The sequence below is a fragment of the Pipistrellus kuhlii genome, unplaced genomic scaffold, assembly GCF_014108245.1.
Source record: "Pipistrellus kuhlii isolate mPipKuh1 unplaced genomic scaffold, mPipKuh1.p scaffold_m20_p_4, whole genome shotgun sequence".
Lineage (NCBI taxonomy): Eukaryota > Metazoa > Chordata > Mammalia > Chiroptera > Vespertilionidae > Pipistrellus > Pipistrellus kuhlii.
This window is the reverse complement of record NW_023425540.1, coordinates 62906199-62922154: the sequence shown is the minus strand read 5'-3', so window position 1 is coordinate 62922154 and position 15956 is coordinate 62906199. Positions and strand designations below refer to the sequence as shown.

General features: G+C 36.6%; 1 protein-coding gene across 3 annotated transcripts in view; it reads left to right on the top strand.

Moving 5' to 3' along the window:
* Positions 1–15956, top strand: part of DTWD2 (DTW domain containing 2) — a 51695-nt gene that overhangs the window by 20437 nt on the left and 15302 nt on the right. For all 3 annotated transcript variants that reach the window (XM_036410580.2, XM_036410579.2, XM_045571863.1), the window contains exon 4: positions 323–515. In XM_036410580.2, the coding sequence (XP_036266473.1) occupies positions 323–515 (193 nt within the window). The remainder of the gene's footprint in view (positions 1–322; positions 516–15956) is intronic.

The following is a 15956-nucleotide window of genomic DNA, read 5'->3' as shown; positions in this document are numbered from 1 at the left end:
AAGCCAACATCTTTACCTTGATCCCAATCTCAAAGAACATTGTCAAATATGAAATTGGCCATACATTTTTGTAGATGCCTTTTACTGGTTTGAAGATGCCATTTATTGTCTTTAATTGACTCTTTAATTTGTCTCCTTTCCCCTCAAGCTTGTTTTGTTTCCTGTAGAGTAGATGGAGGCTATCTTTTTATATATCTTCAGTCCAAAAATGCTTTGATATATATTTTGGAATGAATTTCAATAAGAATAATAAAACTTTTTGTTACCCCACAAAGTAATAAAGATTAAAAAAACATTTTTTTTTTTTTTTTTTTTTTTTTAGAGATCCTGAACTTTCAACTGTTTGTCGGAAGTCTGGTACATTAATATTATATCCAGGGGCTGAAGCTGCTAATTTGGAAGAGTTTATATTAGATTCTCCTACTTATCCTTCCACAATCATCATCATCGATGGTACATGGAGCCAGGCTAAGGATATTTTCTATAAGAATTCCTTGTTCCGATTGCCCAAACAGGTAAACATAGAATAAAGACAAATGTATTATTATGTATATTATATATGTTGTTTGTAAGGGAATACATATCATTTTATGGCTTTTGTATAGGTAAATGTATACATAGATATGTGCATGCTTCTGCGTGTGTGTGTGTGTGTGTGTGTGTGTGTGTGTGTGTGTGTAAAGGGGCATAGGTTTGAGATATATGTGTAGAAAATTTCAAATTTGTCCTTCTTTCTCAATTCCCACTGCCTAACCATATCATAGTTTAGGCATTTTGCTTTATTAAGAGTTTCTCAGACATTTAATTAGAAAAGTCTAAAGAATATTTCTTTATGTATTAATGTTTTATTAAGAATTATTATGTTTAAATACTTTTATTTGGTAACTAAGTCACTGTGTTCTTATTAGGAATTACTGAATTTTTATGAAATACTTTTTTGTATTTATTATAAGCATATGATTTTTCCTTCAATTTGTTGATGAAATTTTCTGTAATAGTATAAAAATTTTGCTCCATATGCATGAGAAAAAATGACAGAAAGAAAACACAAATCAGAATTAACTCATTAAGCCCCATGTCAATCACAGTGACTGACACTATACTTTTTGTCCAGAAGACAGACCAGGCTGAGTGTTTAACATGTTAAAATTCAAATATTGCTTTCTTTACAGAAAAAATATATAGTTTTTTCCCCGCAAATACATAATTATTTGTGAACTTCACATTTATCTAATTAAGGAATGAAATAATTGTAATGCAAGCCCATTAACTTGGCCTCCATTTAATCTGGATTTCTAATACAGCCACATCATTTAGCAGTGAATCTCTTCCCTCAGAGGAATTTTACACAGGAGACTCTTGACATTTGCTAGGAATAAATCCAAAGTGAATATGGAAATGTTTGTAGAGGCTCCTGACTTTCTTCATAAACTTATTTTCAATGATATTTGTATTTCCTGTTCTACTGCCTTTAAAACTTCCCCTTAAAGCTTAATTTCTAATTTCAAAAGCAGAACACTGTTGGGAACACAACACTCACTGGCTAAGAGATTCTCATGAAAACTTTTTCTTGTGTCTACATAGAGCTATGACAAACTGGTTTAGGTTATATATCTATTGAAAAATTATCATCCTTTTATTTTTTTCATTGAGGTATAATTGACATATAACATTAAATTGGTTTTAGGTGGATAGCATAATGATTCGATGTTTGCATGTATTACAAAATAATCTCCAAAATATGTCTATTTAATACCCATTACCATACATAGTTATAATTTTTTTGAGATGGAGAAATTTTGTCTATGCCAGGTAGAAATCTGTTCTTTGAGCAATGTAAATTTTCCACTTTTCTGTGTGTGAGACCGTAAAACCTAGAGTATTGATCTTGGAATTAAAATTTAATTTTAGTGAGTAGGTAAATTAACAAATACAGTATCTATAAATAATGAGGATTGACTGTATATAGTAGTATATAATTCCTGTTAGTACTTGAGTAAATATTTCTAGATCAAGTATGTAAGTGGACTTTTTCTCCTTACACTAAATGTTTTCAATACCAATTTGTGATTAAAATTAGATAAATTCTAGAATACTGATTTTGTTAATATTTTCCCCCAGACTATAAGTTTTCATGATAACCATAATTTTTGGTGACAAGCTTTATTAGATTTAAAGTTTTATCATCTGATTCTTAACAGATTCATTATAACATTGCACATTAGTTTGCTTTTGCCTGGTAGCAACTTATCATTAGGTTATTACTTTTCAAGTGCTGTAATTCTTATCAAGGCCAACCTTTAGGAGACTTCAGATGTACCATTAATTTTCAGATATTAAGTTTACTCTGTGGTTGTTTGCAATTATGCATATCTCAAAAATAAATACTATTTAGTGTGATTTGTTTTACACACTGATTCCTTTTAACTACCTTTAATTTAATTTTTTCCCAAGGAACAGAAAATATGCCATTTAGGTCAGTCCCAGCCAGTGGTTTGTGTAGCCCAATACATTGTTTTTGACAATAACATGTGGCTGTTGTTTCAATTACCTCTTACTGTATGTGCAAAATGCAATTAATATAGATTTGAGTTGGCTCTTCTTAGATACAAACATGCTTAAAAATATGGCCTTTGGCTGGCATCTGTGAGTGTGAATGGTAAACAGTTTTCTATATAGATTAGGGGTGTCGAACTCAATCAGAGAAGGGGCCAAAATCTAAAATCCAGCCTAAATCGCGGGCCGAATGGTTTACTGAACAGTCATAAACTGTCATTGTGATGGAAACGCAGTGGAGTGCAGTGATGACAGCGCGGTGCGGGCCACATTGCAAGGCCTGGCGAGACGGATTTGGCCCGCGGGCCTTGTGTTTGACACATGTGATATAGATCTAAAACTTTTCCTAAATGGTCAGAGTGGATCATTGTGCTTAAATTATTTGTGCAAACAAATCCTATATAAAAAAAGCCTAATAATGCAAATTGTCCCTTGAGTGGTCATTCGATGGGGAGTTCAACTGGGAGACCCAGAGTTTAATTGCTCACTATGACATGTGCTGACCACCAGGGGGCAGCGGCCAACCTCTGTTGGCACCTGTGGGAGGGTGTGGGGGCTGTGACCTCTCACCGGCTACCTGGAGATGGGGGACAGACATGTGGTGAGAATTCGGGATGTCATTCCACCTGCTACCCTCCCCCAGGACACCAGGGCACGTGTGCCGTGGAAGCCCCCACACTCTCCCATGGTGACTGCTGTGCTCACTGCATCTCCACATGGGGACGTGGGGGCCGTGGCTCAGGCAGAAGGGGGTGTGTGGGGTCCTGGGGCCCCAGGTGCTGCCCAGGGCCCAGAAGTCAGCTGGAACCTCCCCTTCCATACCAGACACTTGTGCTTCAATTGCAGGCCAGGCCTAGGAACTGCACCCATGCATGATTTTCATGCACCAGGCCTCTAGTGATATATATATGAGCACCTGCTTTTCTCGGAGTCTGGCAGAGGGTACCTAAGTGACTAGCCTCCATTAAAGCCCTTGGGCACTGCCTTCAATGAGCTTCTCCAGTAGACAACACTTCACGTAGGTTGTCACAGTTCAGTGCCATTTTAGGATTCAAGTGCATCTTGAGCAACTTCACTGGGAGAGGGCTCTTAGAAGTTGACATTGTTTTCCTCTGGACTCTGCCATATGTCTGTTCCTTTTGCTTATTCCACTTTGTAGTATTTTGCTGTAAGAAATTTTAGCCATGAATTTGACTATATGCTGAGTTTTGTGAGGCCTAGTGAATCACTGTGGGTGTTCTTGGGGCTTCTGACACACAAAATTTGGTATGAAAACAACAACCAATTTATTGTATTTCATGATTTTGTTGGTCAAGCACAGTTTGATTTGGTGTTGACAGAGGTCTCTGCATGGTTTTCATTTAATAGTTGGTCTGGACTGGAGAGTCCAAGAGCTTTGTGCACGTATCTGGCATGTTGGCAGAGAGGGATGGAGGGTTGTGCTCAGCCTGTATTGTTGCATAGAATGTAGCATCTCCTGTTTTAGAGGTCTGAAATGCCAGTGAAGGGTCAGACCACCCTGGATAGATAGATTGTTCCTTCACTTACCTTCTACTTCTGAAATAAGCTTATATTTTCATTCTTAGCTGGGATAATTGGAGTAATGAATTCCCTATATTATCACATATTTTATAAATTTAATTCTTATTTTTTCTCAGACCACCTTCTCTGAGTAGTATTAAGGAATTTCTTTTTGTTTTACTGAAGAATTCTATGTTCATGTTATCAATACCCTGTATGATTTTATTAACATGTAACATCTTCTCTTGGCTTTATTTTACTAAGAAGATAATTAATGTTTTTATTGTATCATTTTTAGAGAGTGATTATTCTAGTTGTCTTTATCTTTAATCATTTGCAGATTTTCATTTTGGAAATGAAAAAAATATGATCTGCATGCAGTATGTTAGCTCAAATGCACCATAATGTTTGTTCTCCAGAAGAACTATGGAAGCATGAATTCCCTTTGCATAAAATTTTATGACTAGAAATTATTTTTTAATATGAAATAATCTTCAACTTGTGATGAGAAATGTTTTTTGTTTACTCACTGGTTTATAGTTCCTAGAGATCCCCTGGAGCCTTCTTTTAGGAATAACTGAAAAATTATTGAATTCTCTCAGTGGCTATTATATATTTTAGCTTGTAGTTTGATATTTTCATATTTGAGTTCCTTCAGAACTCCCATGTGAATGTTATTCAATCCTAATTTATTTATATTCAATAATTATTTTTCAGTATTAATAATAAATGACATTTCTTTTTTTTTTCTTTTTTAAAAAAAATATATTTTATTGATTTTGTACAGAGAGGAAGGGAGAGAGATAGAAAGCCAGAAACATCGATGAGAGAGAGTCATCGATCAGCTGCCTCTTGCACACCCCCTACTGGGGATATGCCCGCAACAAAGGTACATGCCCTTGACTGGAATCGAACCCGGGTCCCTTCAGTCCCCAAGCCGACGCTCTATCCATTGAGCCAAACTGGTCTCGGCAATAAATGACATTTCTATGGGATATTGCATGGTAGACAATAATTTAGTATGTATTATATATATATATGGCAGGCAGGATATTGGCCACTCCATTTGCCTCAGGTTTTGGAAATTTGATGTTCTAAGCTAGATGTTTGGCTACTCAGTGTGAATCCTGAACATTAATGGCCACCGTGAGCATCCCCTCTGCTTTTCCTCATTTAGAGTGCCCAGTTTAGGTGACTGAATTTCAGTCTTGATTTCTGATTTAACATTTTGTTTCACCCAGTAGGACTAAACTGCCTTAAACCTACACTTTTCTAGTTCTTGCTCTTAGAAATTGGACCACAGAGGTCCACCTCCTGGCTGGAATCTTTTCCCAAAGATAGGATCATGCTGGTACCACTCACCTGACTCTTCTGACCTTGTCTTACTTACTAGTTGGAGTTCTTCTGCTACCGTGTTTCCCCGAAAATAAGACATCCTCTGAAAATAAGATCTACTTACAGGTTTCCTTCTGAGTGAAATATAAGGCATCCCCCCGAAAATAAGCCCCCCCCCCCCCCAGGCTAAACATGAGAGATTTGGTCCACTGATTCTGAAAGAAATGGAGTCATAAGAAATTCACCAGAAAATTCAGGAATTGGATTGTTATAATGATGTTCCAGAAAAGATGATGACATGATTGTCATTGAATAAATGAGTAAATTCTTGATACTGTAGGATTCAGTTTGTCTGGTTTGTGTTGACAACTATCTTACTACCTTACCGTATACAGGTAATAAATTTCCTTTATTTTCATTTAACAGTAAATGTGTACCGTATTCTTCTTCATGGAAAAATAAGACATCCCTTGCCGAAACTGGTTTGGCTCAATGGATAGAGCGTTGGCTTGGGGACTGAAGGGACCCGGGTTCGATTCTGGTCAAGGGCATGTGCCTTGGTTGCGGGCATATCCCCAATAGGGGGTATGCAAGAGGCAGCTGGTCGATGACTCTCTCTCATGGATGTTTCTGGCTCTCTCTCTCTCTCTCTCTCTCTCTCTCTCTCTCTCTCTCTCTCTCTCTCTCTCTTTCTCTCTTCCTCTCTGTACAAAATCAATAAAATATATTGGGGGAAAAAAAAGAAAAATAAGACATCCCCTGAAAATAAGACCTAGCGCATCTTTGGGAGCAAAAATTAATATAAGACACTGTCTTATTTTCGGGGAAACAGGATATTTATCACCTTTCAGTACTACTAACAACATGGTAGTTTGGTGGTTGGTCACCTTTTTTTGGGCAGTCCTACAGTATGGGCTTACTTATACTCACCTTCCTCATTAGCATATATTGAAATTGAAGCCATAGTAAGGACTTCCATTCTTCCTTAGAATAATCCTAAACTGTTAATTAGATTTAGATTCTTTTCACTTACCATTTTTTTCATATATGTCTTCGGAATTAAAATGAAATTAAGAATTCAGACTGTGCCCTCTCCAGTTTGGCTCCTCTGCCTGAGTACCGAAAGGTCCAGGGATTGATCCTGTCCAGGTCATGTACCTTGGTTGCAGGCTCCTCCCAGGCTGGGGATGTGGTTGGGGCTCATGCAGAAGGCAACCAATTGATGTGTTTCTCTCACATCGATATTTATCTTTGTCTATCCCTCTCACTTCCACTCTTTCTATTTTTTTTCTTTTTTTAAATATATATTTTATTTATTTTTTACAGAGAGGAAGAGAGAGGGATAGAGAATTAGAAACATCGATGAGAGAGAATCATCGATCAGCTGCCTCTTGCACACCCCCTACTGGGAATGTGCCCGAAACCAAGGTACATGCCCTTGACAGGAATTGAACCTGGGACCTTTCAGTCCACAGGCCGACGCTCTATCCACTAAGCCAAACTGGTTTCGGCTCACTTCCACTCTTTCTAAAAATCAATGGAAAAATATCCTTGGGTGAGGATTAAAAAAAAAAAAGACTTCAGAATGTTTTTTTAAAGTAATAATTTTCCTGAATGGTTCAGAGCCTAAGGTATACATTTGTGGGTCATTTCTAGGTAGGTGGTAAGTTAAATGAGGCTATGGATGATGTTATCTAGTAGGAAAATATAGAGTAAAAAGAAAAGAGTATTTAAGTTTGGGCCTTGAAGAACTTGAGTATTTAGTAGCCAGGAGAGAACCACAAAGGAGACAGAACATGAAGCTAGCTAAGTAGAAGGATAACTAGGGGAGTCTGGTATCTTGGAAACAAAGGAAGAAGAGAGCGTTACCAGAGTTGAATGCTCCTGAGAGATCAATTAAAATGAGGACAGGGAAACATCTATTAGTTTTAGTGACATGATGTTCATTGATGGTTTTAATAATAGTGTTTTAGTGGAGTGCTAGGTTGGAAATCAGGCAGCATGGCTTAAGGGGCAGTGCTGTACGAGAGTGCCTTTTTTTTTTAAAATATATATTTTATTGATTTTGTACAGAGAGGAAGAGAGAGAGAGAGAGTTAGAAACATTGATGAGAGAGAGTCATCGATCAGCTGCCTCTTGCACACCTCCTACTGGGGATATGCCCGCAACCAAGGTACATGCCCTTGACCGGAATCGAACCCGGGACCCTTCAGTCCCCAAGCCGACGCTCTATCCATTGAGCCAAACTGGTCTCGGCGAGAGTGCCTTTTTCTTAACAGCTTTTTCAACAAAGTTGTTAAATCTATTTCTGAGTATTTAGTATTTTTGATGCTATTATAATGATTGTATTTTGTTGATTTAAATTTCTAATTGTTTGTGGCTAATATATAGAAATACAATTTAATTTTGTATATTGACCAGAGACATTTCTAACTTAACTTATTATTTGCAATATTTTTTATTATTTTTTTCTTTATTGATTAAGGTATTACATATGTGTCCTTATCCCCCCATTGTCCCCTACCCCTCCATTCATGCCCTCATCCCCCTAGTGTCTGTGTCCATTGGTTAGACTTATATGCATGCATATAAGTCCTTTGGTTGATCTCTCCCCTTTACCCCAACTCTCCCTTACCTTCCCTCTGAGGTTTGAAGGTCTGATGGATGCTTCTCTGTCTCTGGATATGTTTTTGTTCATCAGTTTATGTTGTTCATTATATTCCAGACGAGTGAGCTCATGTGATATTTATCTTTCTCTGACTGGCTTATTTTGCTTAGCATAATGCTCTCCAAATTCTATCCATACTGTTGCAAATGGTAATAAATTTTTTCTTTTTTATAGCAGTGTAGCATTCCATTGTGTAGATGTACCACATTTTTTAGTAAAAGGTGAAAGATTTATGTGATCTGAAGAGAAACCAGAGTATAGATGTACCACATTTTCTAATCCACTCATCTGCTGATGGGCACTTAGGCTGTTCCAAATCTTAGCTATGGTGAATTATACTGCTACGAACATAGGGGTGCATATATCCTTTCTGATTGGTGCTTCTAATTTCTTGGGATATGTTCCTAGAAGTGGGATCACTGGGTCAAATGGGAGTTCCATTTTTAGTTTATTGAGGAAATCCTATGTGATGCAAAGTATAATCTATTAATTAAATGACTGTAGCAGTCTGAATTTCCACAGCAGCTGCATCAGTCTGCATTCCCACCAACAGTGCATGAAGGTTCTCTTTTCTCCACATCCTCACCAGCACTTGTTGTTTGTTGATTTGTTGATGATAGCCATTCTGACAGGAGTGAGATGGTACCGAATTGTTGTTTTGATTTGCATCTTTCGGATAATTAGTGACTTCGAGCATGTTTTCACATGTCTCTTGGCCTTTCTTATGTCCTGTTTCAAAAAGTATTTAGGTCCCTTTATTGATTGGATTGTTTATTTTCCTTTTGTTAAGTTGTATGAGTTCCCTGTAAATGTTGGAGATTAAACCCTTATCGCTAATAACATTGGCAAATGTGTTCTCCCAAGCAGTGGGCTTTTTTGTTGTTTTGTTGATGGTTTCTTTTGCTGTGCAGAAGCATTTTATTTAGTTGTAGTCCATTGTTTATTTTCTCTTTAGTTTCCATTGCCCTAGAAGCTGTACCGGTGAAGATATTGCTTTGTCATATGTGTGAGATTTTTGTTGCCTGTGGATTAAATATATTTCTTTAGGTTTTTAGAAACTTACATGGGCATATGTAAGTCATTTTTAAATGGTGATATGGTAAAATAATTCATTTCTGTTGTGGAAATTTTGTTAGAAAAAGTTGAAAGATTTTCAATTTAGCTACCCTAAAATTGCTCATAGACTATAAAATCTTTCCTACGATATCAACGATCAGCTAATTCCAATTAAGAAAAATTGTAGATACTTTTATTTAGCTTTAGATGTCATGTGATAAAAGAGATATAGCCCAATTAATAATTGGGAAAAATATTTTGGGTAAGCTCAAATGTAGAAAGAAAAGTTGTCAATTTGTAACCTAAAAAATTGAACTCAGGGTATAGATATTTTTTGATTCTTTTAAATCCTTCAAAGAATTTCAGCTAAATATGAATAAAATAATTTACTTCATGTGGATAGTATCCCAGGTATTGTAGGACAAAAATTTGGAATTTTTAGAATTTTCACGTAAGAAATATTTTTATTTATTGCTTCATTTAAGCATATATTACATATTGAATATATTTGTACCTTAGTTTTCTAAAGTAGTATCTCTGAAAAGTATCATGCATTCAGTTGTTAAAAAATAATTATGTATATATGTACAAATGCTATGACTTACCACTGGCTAATAGTGGAACAATTGAAAAAAATAGAGGACAGTGAACTTAATCAATTGTTATATGCTAATTCTTTTTTTTTTTTTTAATATATATTTTATTGATTTTTCACAGAGAGGAAGGAAGAGAGATAGAGAGCTAGAAACATCGATGAGAGAGATAAATCGACCAGCTGCCTCCTGCACACATCCTACTGGGGATGTGCCCGCAACTGATGTACATGCCCTTGACCGGGACCTTTCAGTCCGCAGGCCAACGCTCTATCCACTGAGCCAAACCAGTTTCGGCTGTTATATGCTAATTCTTATTGGTTGAATAGTAGAAGAATTTTTTAAAAAAATATATGTATTGTTAACTCCAAGTTAAAATGTTTACCAATTGTTCAACAAACAAACAAACAAAAACCAGCAAAAAATGGCATTGTGATTAAAATTTTTTCACCATTATTGTAGTTTTATGCAGGCAAATTTGAAGCTCAAGGAAAGGAAATTGCAAGAAAAACTTGAGGATTGCTTTGTTGACATTGATAAATTTGAAATTACTTTTCAATTTATGAAGTAACCCTTTGAATTTGACATTAGTAAAACTGAGTTGACATAAGATTTAGTGAATTTACTTAGTACACAGTCATGGATTTTAAAGTGATATGCTTTTGCTTCTGAGTTAAAGCAGTGATTTAAAAAAGATAAACGAATTTAGTCAATGTGAATGTAAATATTGAAGGAATGTATTTATGTGATACATGAATGTATTATTGGAAAACTTTGATGTTGGAATAACTTAGATGTGTGAACTACGTTTTAAACTCTTATTGATAAAATCTAAATACTGATTAAGTATTTATGATTAAAATTTATCCAACTAAATTTTATATATGTTCTGTACATATAAAATACACAATGGCTTTCAAACACTTAGTTTTAAGAAAAGAATATAAAATCTCAATAATTTTTATAATATTATAAAATAAATGGAGTCCCAATGCACAAAAATTGTGCAAAAGTACGCTTTCCTTCCCCTGGCTTGCTGGCACCGGCTTCCCTCTGGGACCTGGGCTTCCCTTGAAGCCCTGGCTTTGTCTGGAAGGTTGTCTGGTCTAATTAGTATATTATGCTTTTGTTATTATAAATTTTATAATAGTTATTATTTTAATAGTAATAATTATAAAATAATTATTCATTTTGGCTATTTTGGATTAAATAAGATATATTAACATAAATTTCACCTTTTTATTTTACTTTTAAAAATATATCAATTAAAAAATTTACTCTTACAGATATAGATTGAAATATATTCTCACTAGACAGTATTGAGCTAGGTTATTGTATTATCTTGCATAAAAGTTTGTGGGCATTATCTGGATGCTTGAGGTTAAGAGAAGTTTGAGTGAAGGGTAGTTTGGTCTTTAATTCAATCAATAGTAATTTCTTGATTATCCTAGTCACTTTAACAACTCTGTGAGAAAGTTTTATAATACATGTTTTAAAAATCTTCAACTGAGGATATGTTTTTTAAAATTGATTTTTAGAAAGAGAGGAAGTGAGAGCGAGTGAGCAAAAGAGAGAGAGAGAGAAGCATTGATCAATTGCCTCTCATATATGCCCTATATCAAACCAGCAACTTAGGTACAGGCCCTGACTGGAAATCGAACCAGCCACCTTTTGGTGTACAGAATGATGTTCCAACCAACTGAGCCACCTGGTAAGTCAGGTTTATAATGCATAGTATTTATTAAATATTAATACCTGATCCAATGGATCCTACTGGGTTGTAGTCATATGTGCAAGCATCTACTAACATAAAATGAATTTGTGTTTGAATGTATTAATTACTGTAACCTTTAGTGAGCTGTATTATGATACTGATGGTCTTTGTCTTTAATTGCTTGCATTCTTTTAGGGGAGTTTATTATTCAGAACTATTTTGCATTGCCACAATTGGGAGTACATATATACTGTGAGTGGCAGTATATATTCTATAAACTTTCTTACAACAGCTGTCAGTTGGCAGAGGTAATCCTGGAGAAGTACTACATTAATCCAGTTCAGTGGATATAGTTATTTCAGAGAAAAATGGGTTATTTGCATCGCAAGCATGCTTGGTATAGTTTGGCAACTGGCATGATTTATGTGTCTCAAGTATAGGGCATGCTGGGTAAAAATGCCTTTGTTTACAAAGGATTGTGGAGTGGGAACAGATGGCTGAAAATACTTGATCTTCAAATAGCTTACTAATAATGAAAATAATTTTAAAATTTAGAATAATTTTTTATAAGTTTAGAAAACATATTGAATAAAAATGGAAAAGTCAGAAGAAAAAAGCCATATTTAAAAATACTTTATTGCATCTAGAGGTTATTGATGAAATCTCATTATTGATAAAATCTGTAATAATAAAAGCGTAATATGCAAATCGACCAAACGGCCGAATAGCCAGAGGACCATCCGGACTACCACGCTATTACTGACACGCCCTGGTGCCAGGCCAGCTAAGGCAGATGTGATGCGATTGGTCGAGGGCCCGACCATGGCCCCACAATTACCCCATAGAGGGAGGTAACTTGGGTGAGTTCGGTGGTGTGATCGATGCGGGGTGGGGACTCCGCAGTTGATCACCCCAAAGAGGGAAGCTGGAGGCGCCCAAAGGTGCAGACGAGGCGCTGAGCTCGAAAAGCACATCGACAGCCTGATGGAGGAAATCGCCTTTCTGCAGAAGGTGCACAAAGAGGAGATCACGGAGCTGCAGGTGCAGATCCAGTACATTCAGATTTCCGTGGAGATGGACGTGTTCTCCAAGTCTGACCTCTCCGCCACGCTCAAGACGTCTGTGCCCAGTATGAGAAGCTGGCTGCCAAGAACATGCAGAATGCCGAAGGATGGTTCAAGAGCAGCTTCTCCGTGCTGACCGAGAGCACTGCCAAGAATCCCTACGCGGTGCACGCCCCCAAGGACGAGGTGTCCGAGAGCCACTGTCTGCTCAAGGCCAAGACCCTGGAGATCAAAGCATGCCGGGGCATGAACAAAGTTCTGGAAAAGCAGCTGCAAGAGCTGGAGGATAAGCAGAACGCCAATGTTAGTGCTATGCAGGACACAACAAATTAGAAAATGAGTTGAGAATTAAAAAGAGTGAAATGGCACGCTATTTAAAAGAATTCCAGGACCTCCTCAATTTGAAGATGGCTTTGGACATTGGCATTGCAGCTAACAGGAAACTCTTGGGAGATGAGGAGACCTGGCTCAGTTTCACCAGCGTGGGAAGCATAGCCAGCGGCTACTCCCAGAGTTCCCAGGCCTTTGCTCAATCTGCCTATGGTTACAGACCAGCTCCTACTTGATGCCCGCTCGCTCCTTCCCTTCTTAATACACCAGCCAGGTCCAGGAGGAGCAGATGGAGGTGGAGGAGACCATTGAGGCTGCAAAAGCCGAAGAATCTAAGGATGAACCCCCCATCTGAAGTTCGAGAAGCTAAAGATAAGGAGAAGGAAGTGGCTGAGGAAGAGGAAAGAGTGGAAGAAGAAGGAGAGGAAAAGGAAGAAGGTGCCAAGGAAGAATTTGAGGACTCAAAGGAGGAAGAAGGACATGAAGATAGTGAAGGTGAAGGAGAAGATGTCTAAGAAGCTGAGCATGAGAAGAAAGATGAAGGTGCTGGGGAGAAGCAAGCATCCAAAAAGAAAGATTGAGCCCCCTTTCCTTAATTATTTTAGGAATAATCCTCCCGAAACCAGGTCAACCTTGTCATCAACCAAGCAGTTGAGTTCCCAATACTACTATATGAATTAAGAAGTCAAATATATGTCACATTCTGAGGTGACTCAGGTTGGACATTAAATGTGCTATACTTTTCTCCTTATGCAGAGTATCTGCTTGCTTGCAGAGTGGCTTCCTGGCTTGCTGCCAGCCTGTGAATGGTCCACACTTATGAGTTCAGGATCTATGAATGTGAATACCTCAGATGTTTACAATAAAAACACATGAATACATGAATTCATTAATGTTAATGTTAAACTTCATGGAAAAAATAGTCCTTTGAATTTTTGGTGGTTAGAAATTAAAGACCTCAAATCATGTGCAATAAACAGTAAAAGTTACATTGAATGACAAAAAACAAACAAAAAAAAACATTAGGGACCAGGAAATGTTCAGAGAACTGGGGAACCATTCCTAAAACAGGAAGGGAAGCCACAGGGTGTATATTATTGCTACGAATACAGTATTTCCTACTACTTACAACATATACAATGTAATGTATTAGATGCCTGCCTATCGCATTGAGTATTCTCATAGAGTAATACTGGTATTATAGTTACGTTATAGTTATAGTGGTATGTCATATCCTATATATACTAATAAAAGGATACTATGCTAATTAGACCATGAGACCTTCCGGACAAAGCCATGGTGGTGGGGCTGAGGCAGAGGCGATCCGACACATATGTATTATAATATCTTAATTAATTAAAAAATAAGAAAACCATCTCAATTTTAAAATGGCCAAAAGTTTTGAACACTTTGTCAAAGATGATAAGTGAATAGCAAATATGCATATGAAAAGATGCTTAAAATTATTAGAAAAATGAAAGTAAAAGCACAGTGCGATATTGTTACACCTATTAGAATGGATAAAATTAAAAAAGACTACCTACACATGTATTGTCAAAGCTCTAGAGTGACTGAAATGCTAGTACACTCCTAGTGGCAATGTACAATGATATAGTCACTAACATACGTCTAACATGGGATCCATCCATTCCACAACTAGGTATTTACCCAAGGGAAATGAAGGTTAAGGTCCATACAAAAACTTATATGTGAATGTTTATAGCAGTTAAACTTGTAATAGCATCAAACTAGGAATGGAACAACCAAAATGTCTATCAATAGGGATGTAGATAAAAAATGAGTGGTATATCAATATAATGGAAAACTACTGAGCAGTAAAAAGCACTGAACTCTTTTTTTTTTTTAATATATATTTTATTGATTTTTTACAGAGAGGAAGGGAAAGAAATAGAGAGCTAGAAACATCGATGAGAGAGAAACATCGACCAGCTGCCTCTTGCACACTCCCTACTGGGGATGTGCCCGCAACCAATGTACATGCCCTTGACCAGAATCGAACCCGGGACCTTTCAGTCCGCAGACCGACGCTCTACCACTGAGCCAAACAGGTTTCGGCAGCACTGAACTCTTGATACACACTACAACACGGATGAATCCAAAAATAATTATGCTGAGTGAAAGAAGCCAGATAACTGTATGACTCCATTTACATAAAATTTAGGAAATTCAGATTAATCTATACTGTCATAAACAAGATTTTTGCTTGCCTGGATGGGATTGGGTGGGGAGAAAGGGAGGGATGAGAAGAGATTACAGGGTTACAGTATGATGGTTATGTTTATCTTGATTGTGGTGTTGGTTTCACAGATATATATGTATGTATACATATGATGTGCTTTAATTCTGTGCAGTTTATTTTATATCAGTTTTACGTCTTTAAAGTACTAAAAAATAATCTAAGTGAAGCAGACAAAAGTTCACATAGCTAGAATAATTGGCAATAAAGTCCAGACTTCAAAAGTTAGTGCTAAGATGTACACAGTTGCAGATGATAATGTCAAGTCAGTATGAGTCACATTGAAATGTCTAGAGGTTTAGCCATTCCTCTCGGGCCCAATCTTTTATATACATAGGACTAAAGTAGTATATTGATCTGTGCAGGAAACCATCTCTTGTGGCTGGGTAAACACATTAAACAAGTGTGCTGTGAAAATATAGATCTGTACAATTAGATGTGAACACAATCTTAATTGATCACCCTTTGGCTTCCTAGACTGTCAAAACCTGATCCAAGCACATGGCTAAACTGAGTGTCAGTTAATAAGACTCAAATTAACTGGAAATCTCTGTGACTCACTTTAATATGCCCTTGGATCAACTTTATTAGGCTCCATCCTTATATTCTGACAGACATTTAGAAGATTGAATGTTATTACACATTTTATTTATTATTTATTGGGGTAATATTAGTTAATAAAATCAAAAGTTTCAAGCGTACATTTCTTTTGATTTTAGAATAATTGTAGATCAATATGCAGTTGTAAGAAATACTTCAGAGAAACATTCAACTTTTTAAAGCTTATAATTTCAGTACAACTGTAATATAGCTGAAATAATATTTATTGTTTTTAACCTTTATTCCTTTTCTGACTGGGGCC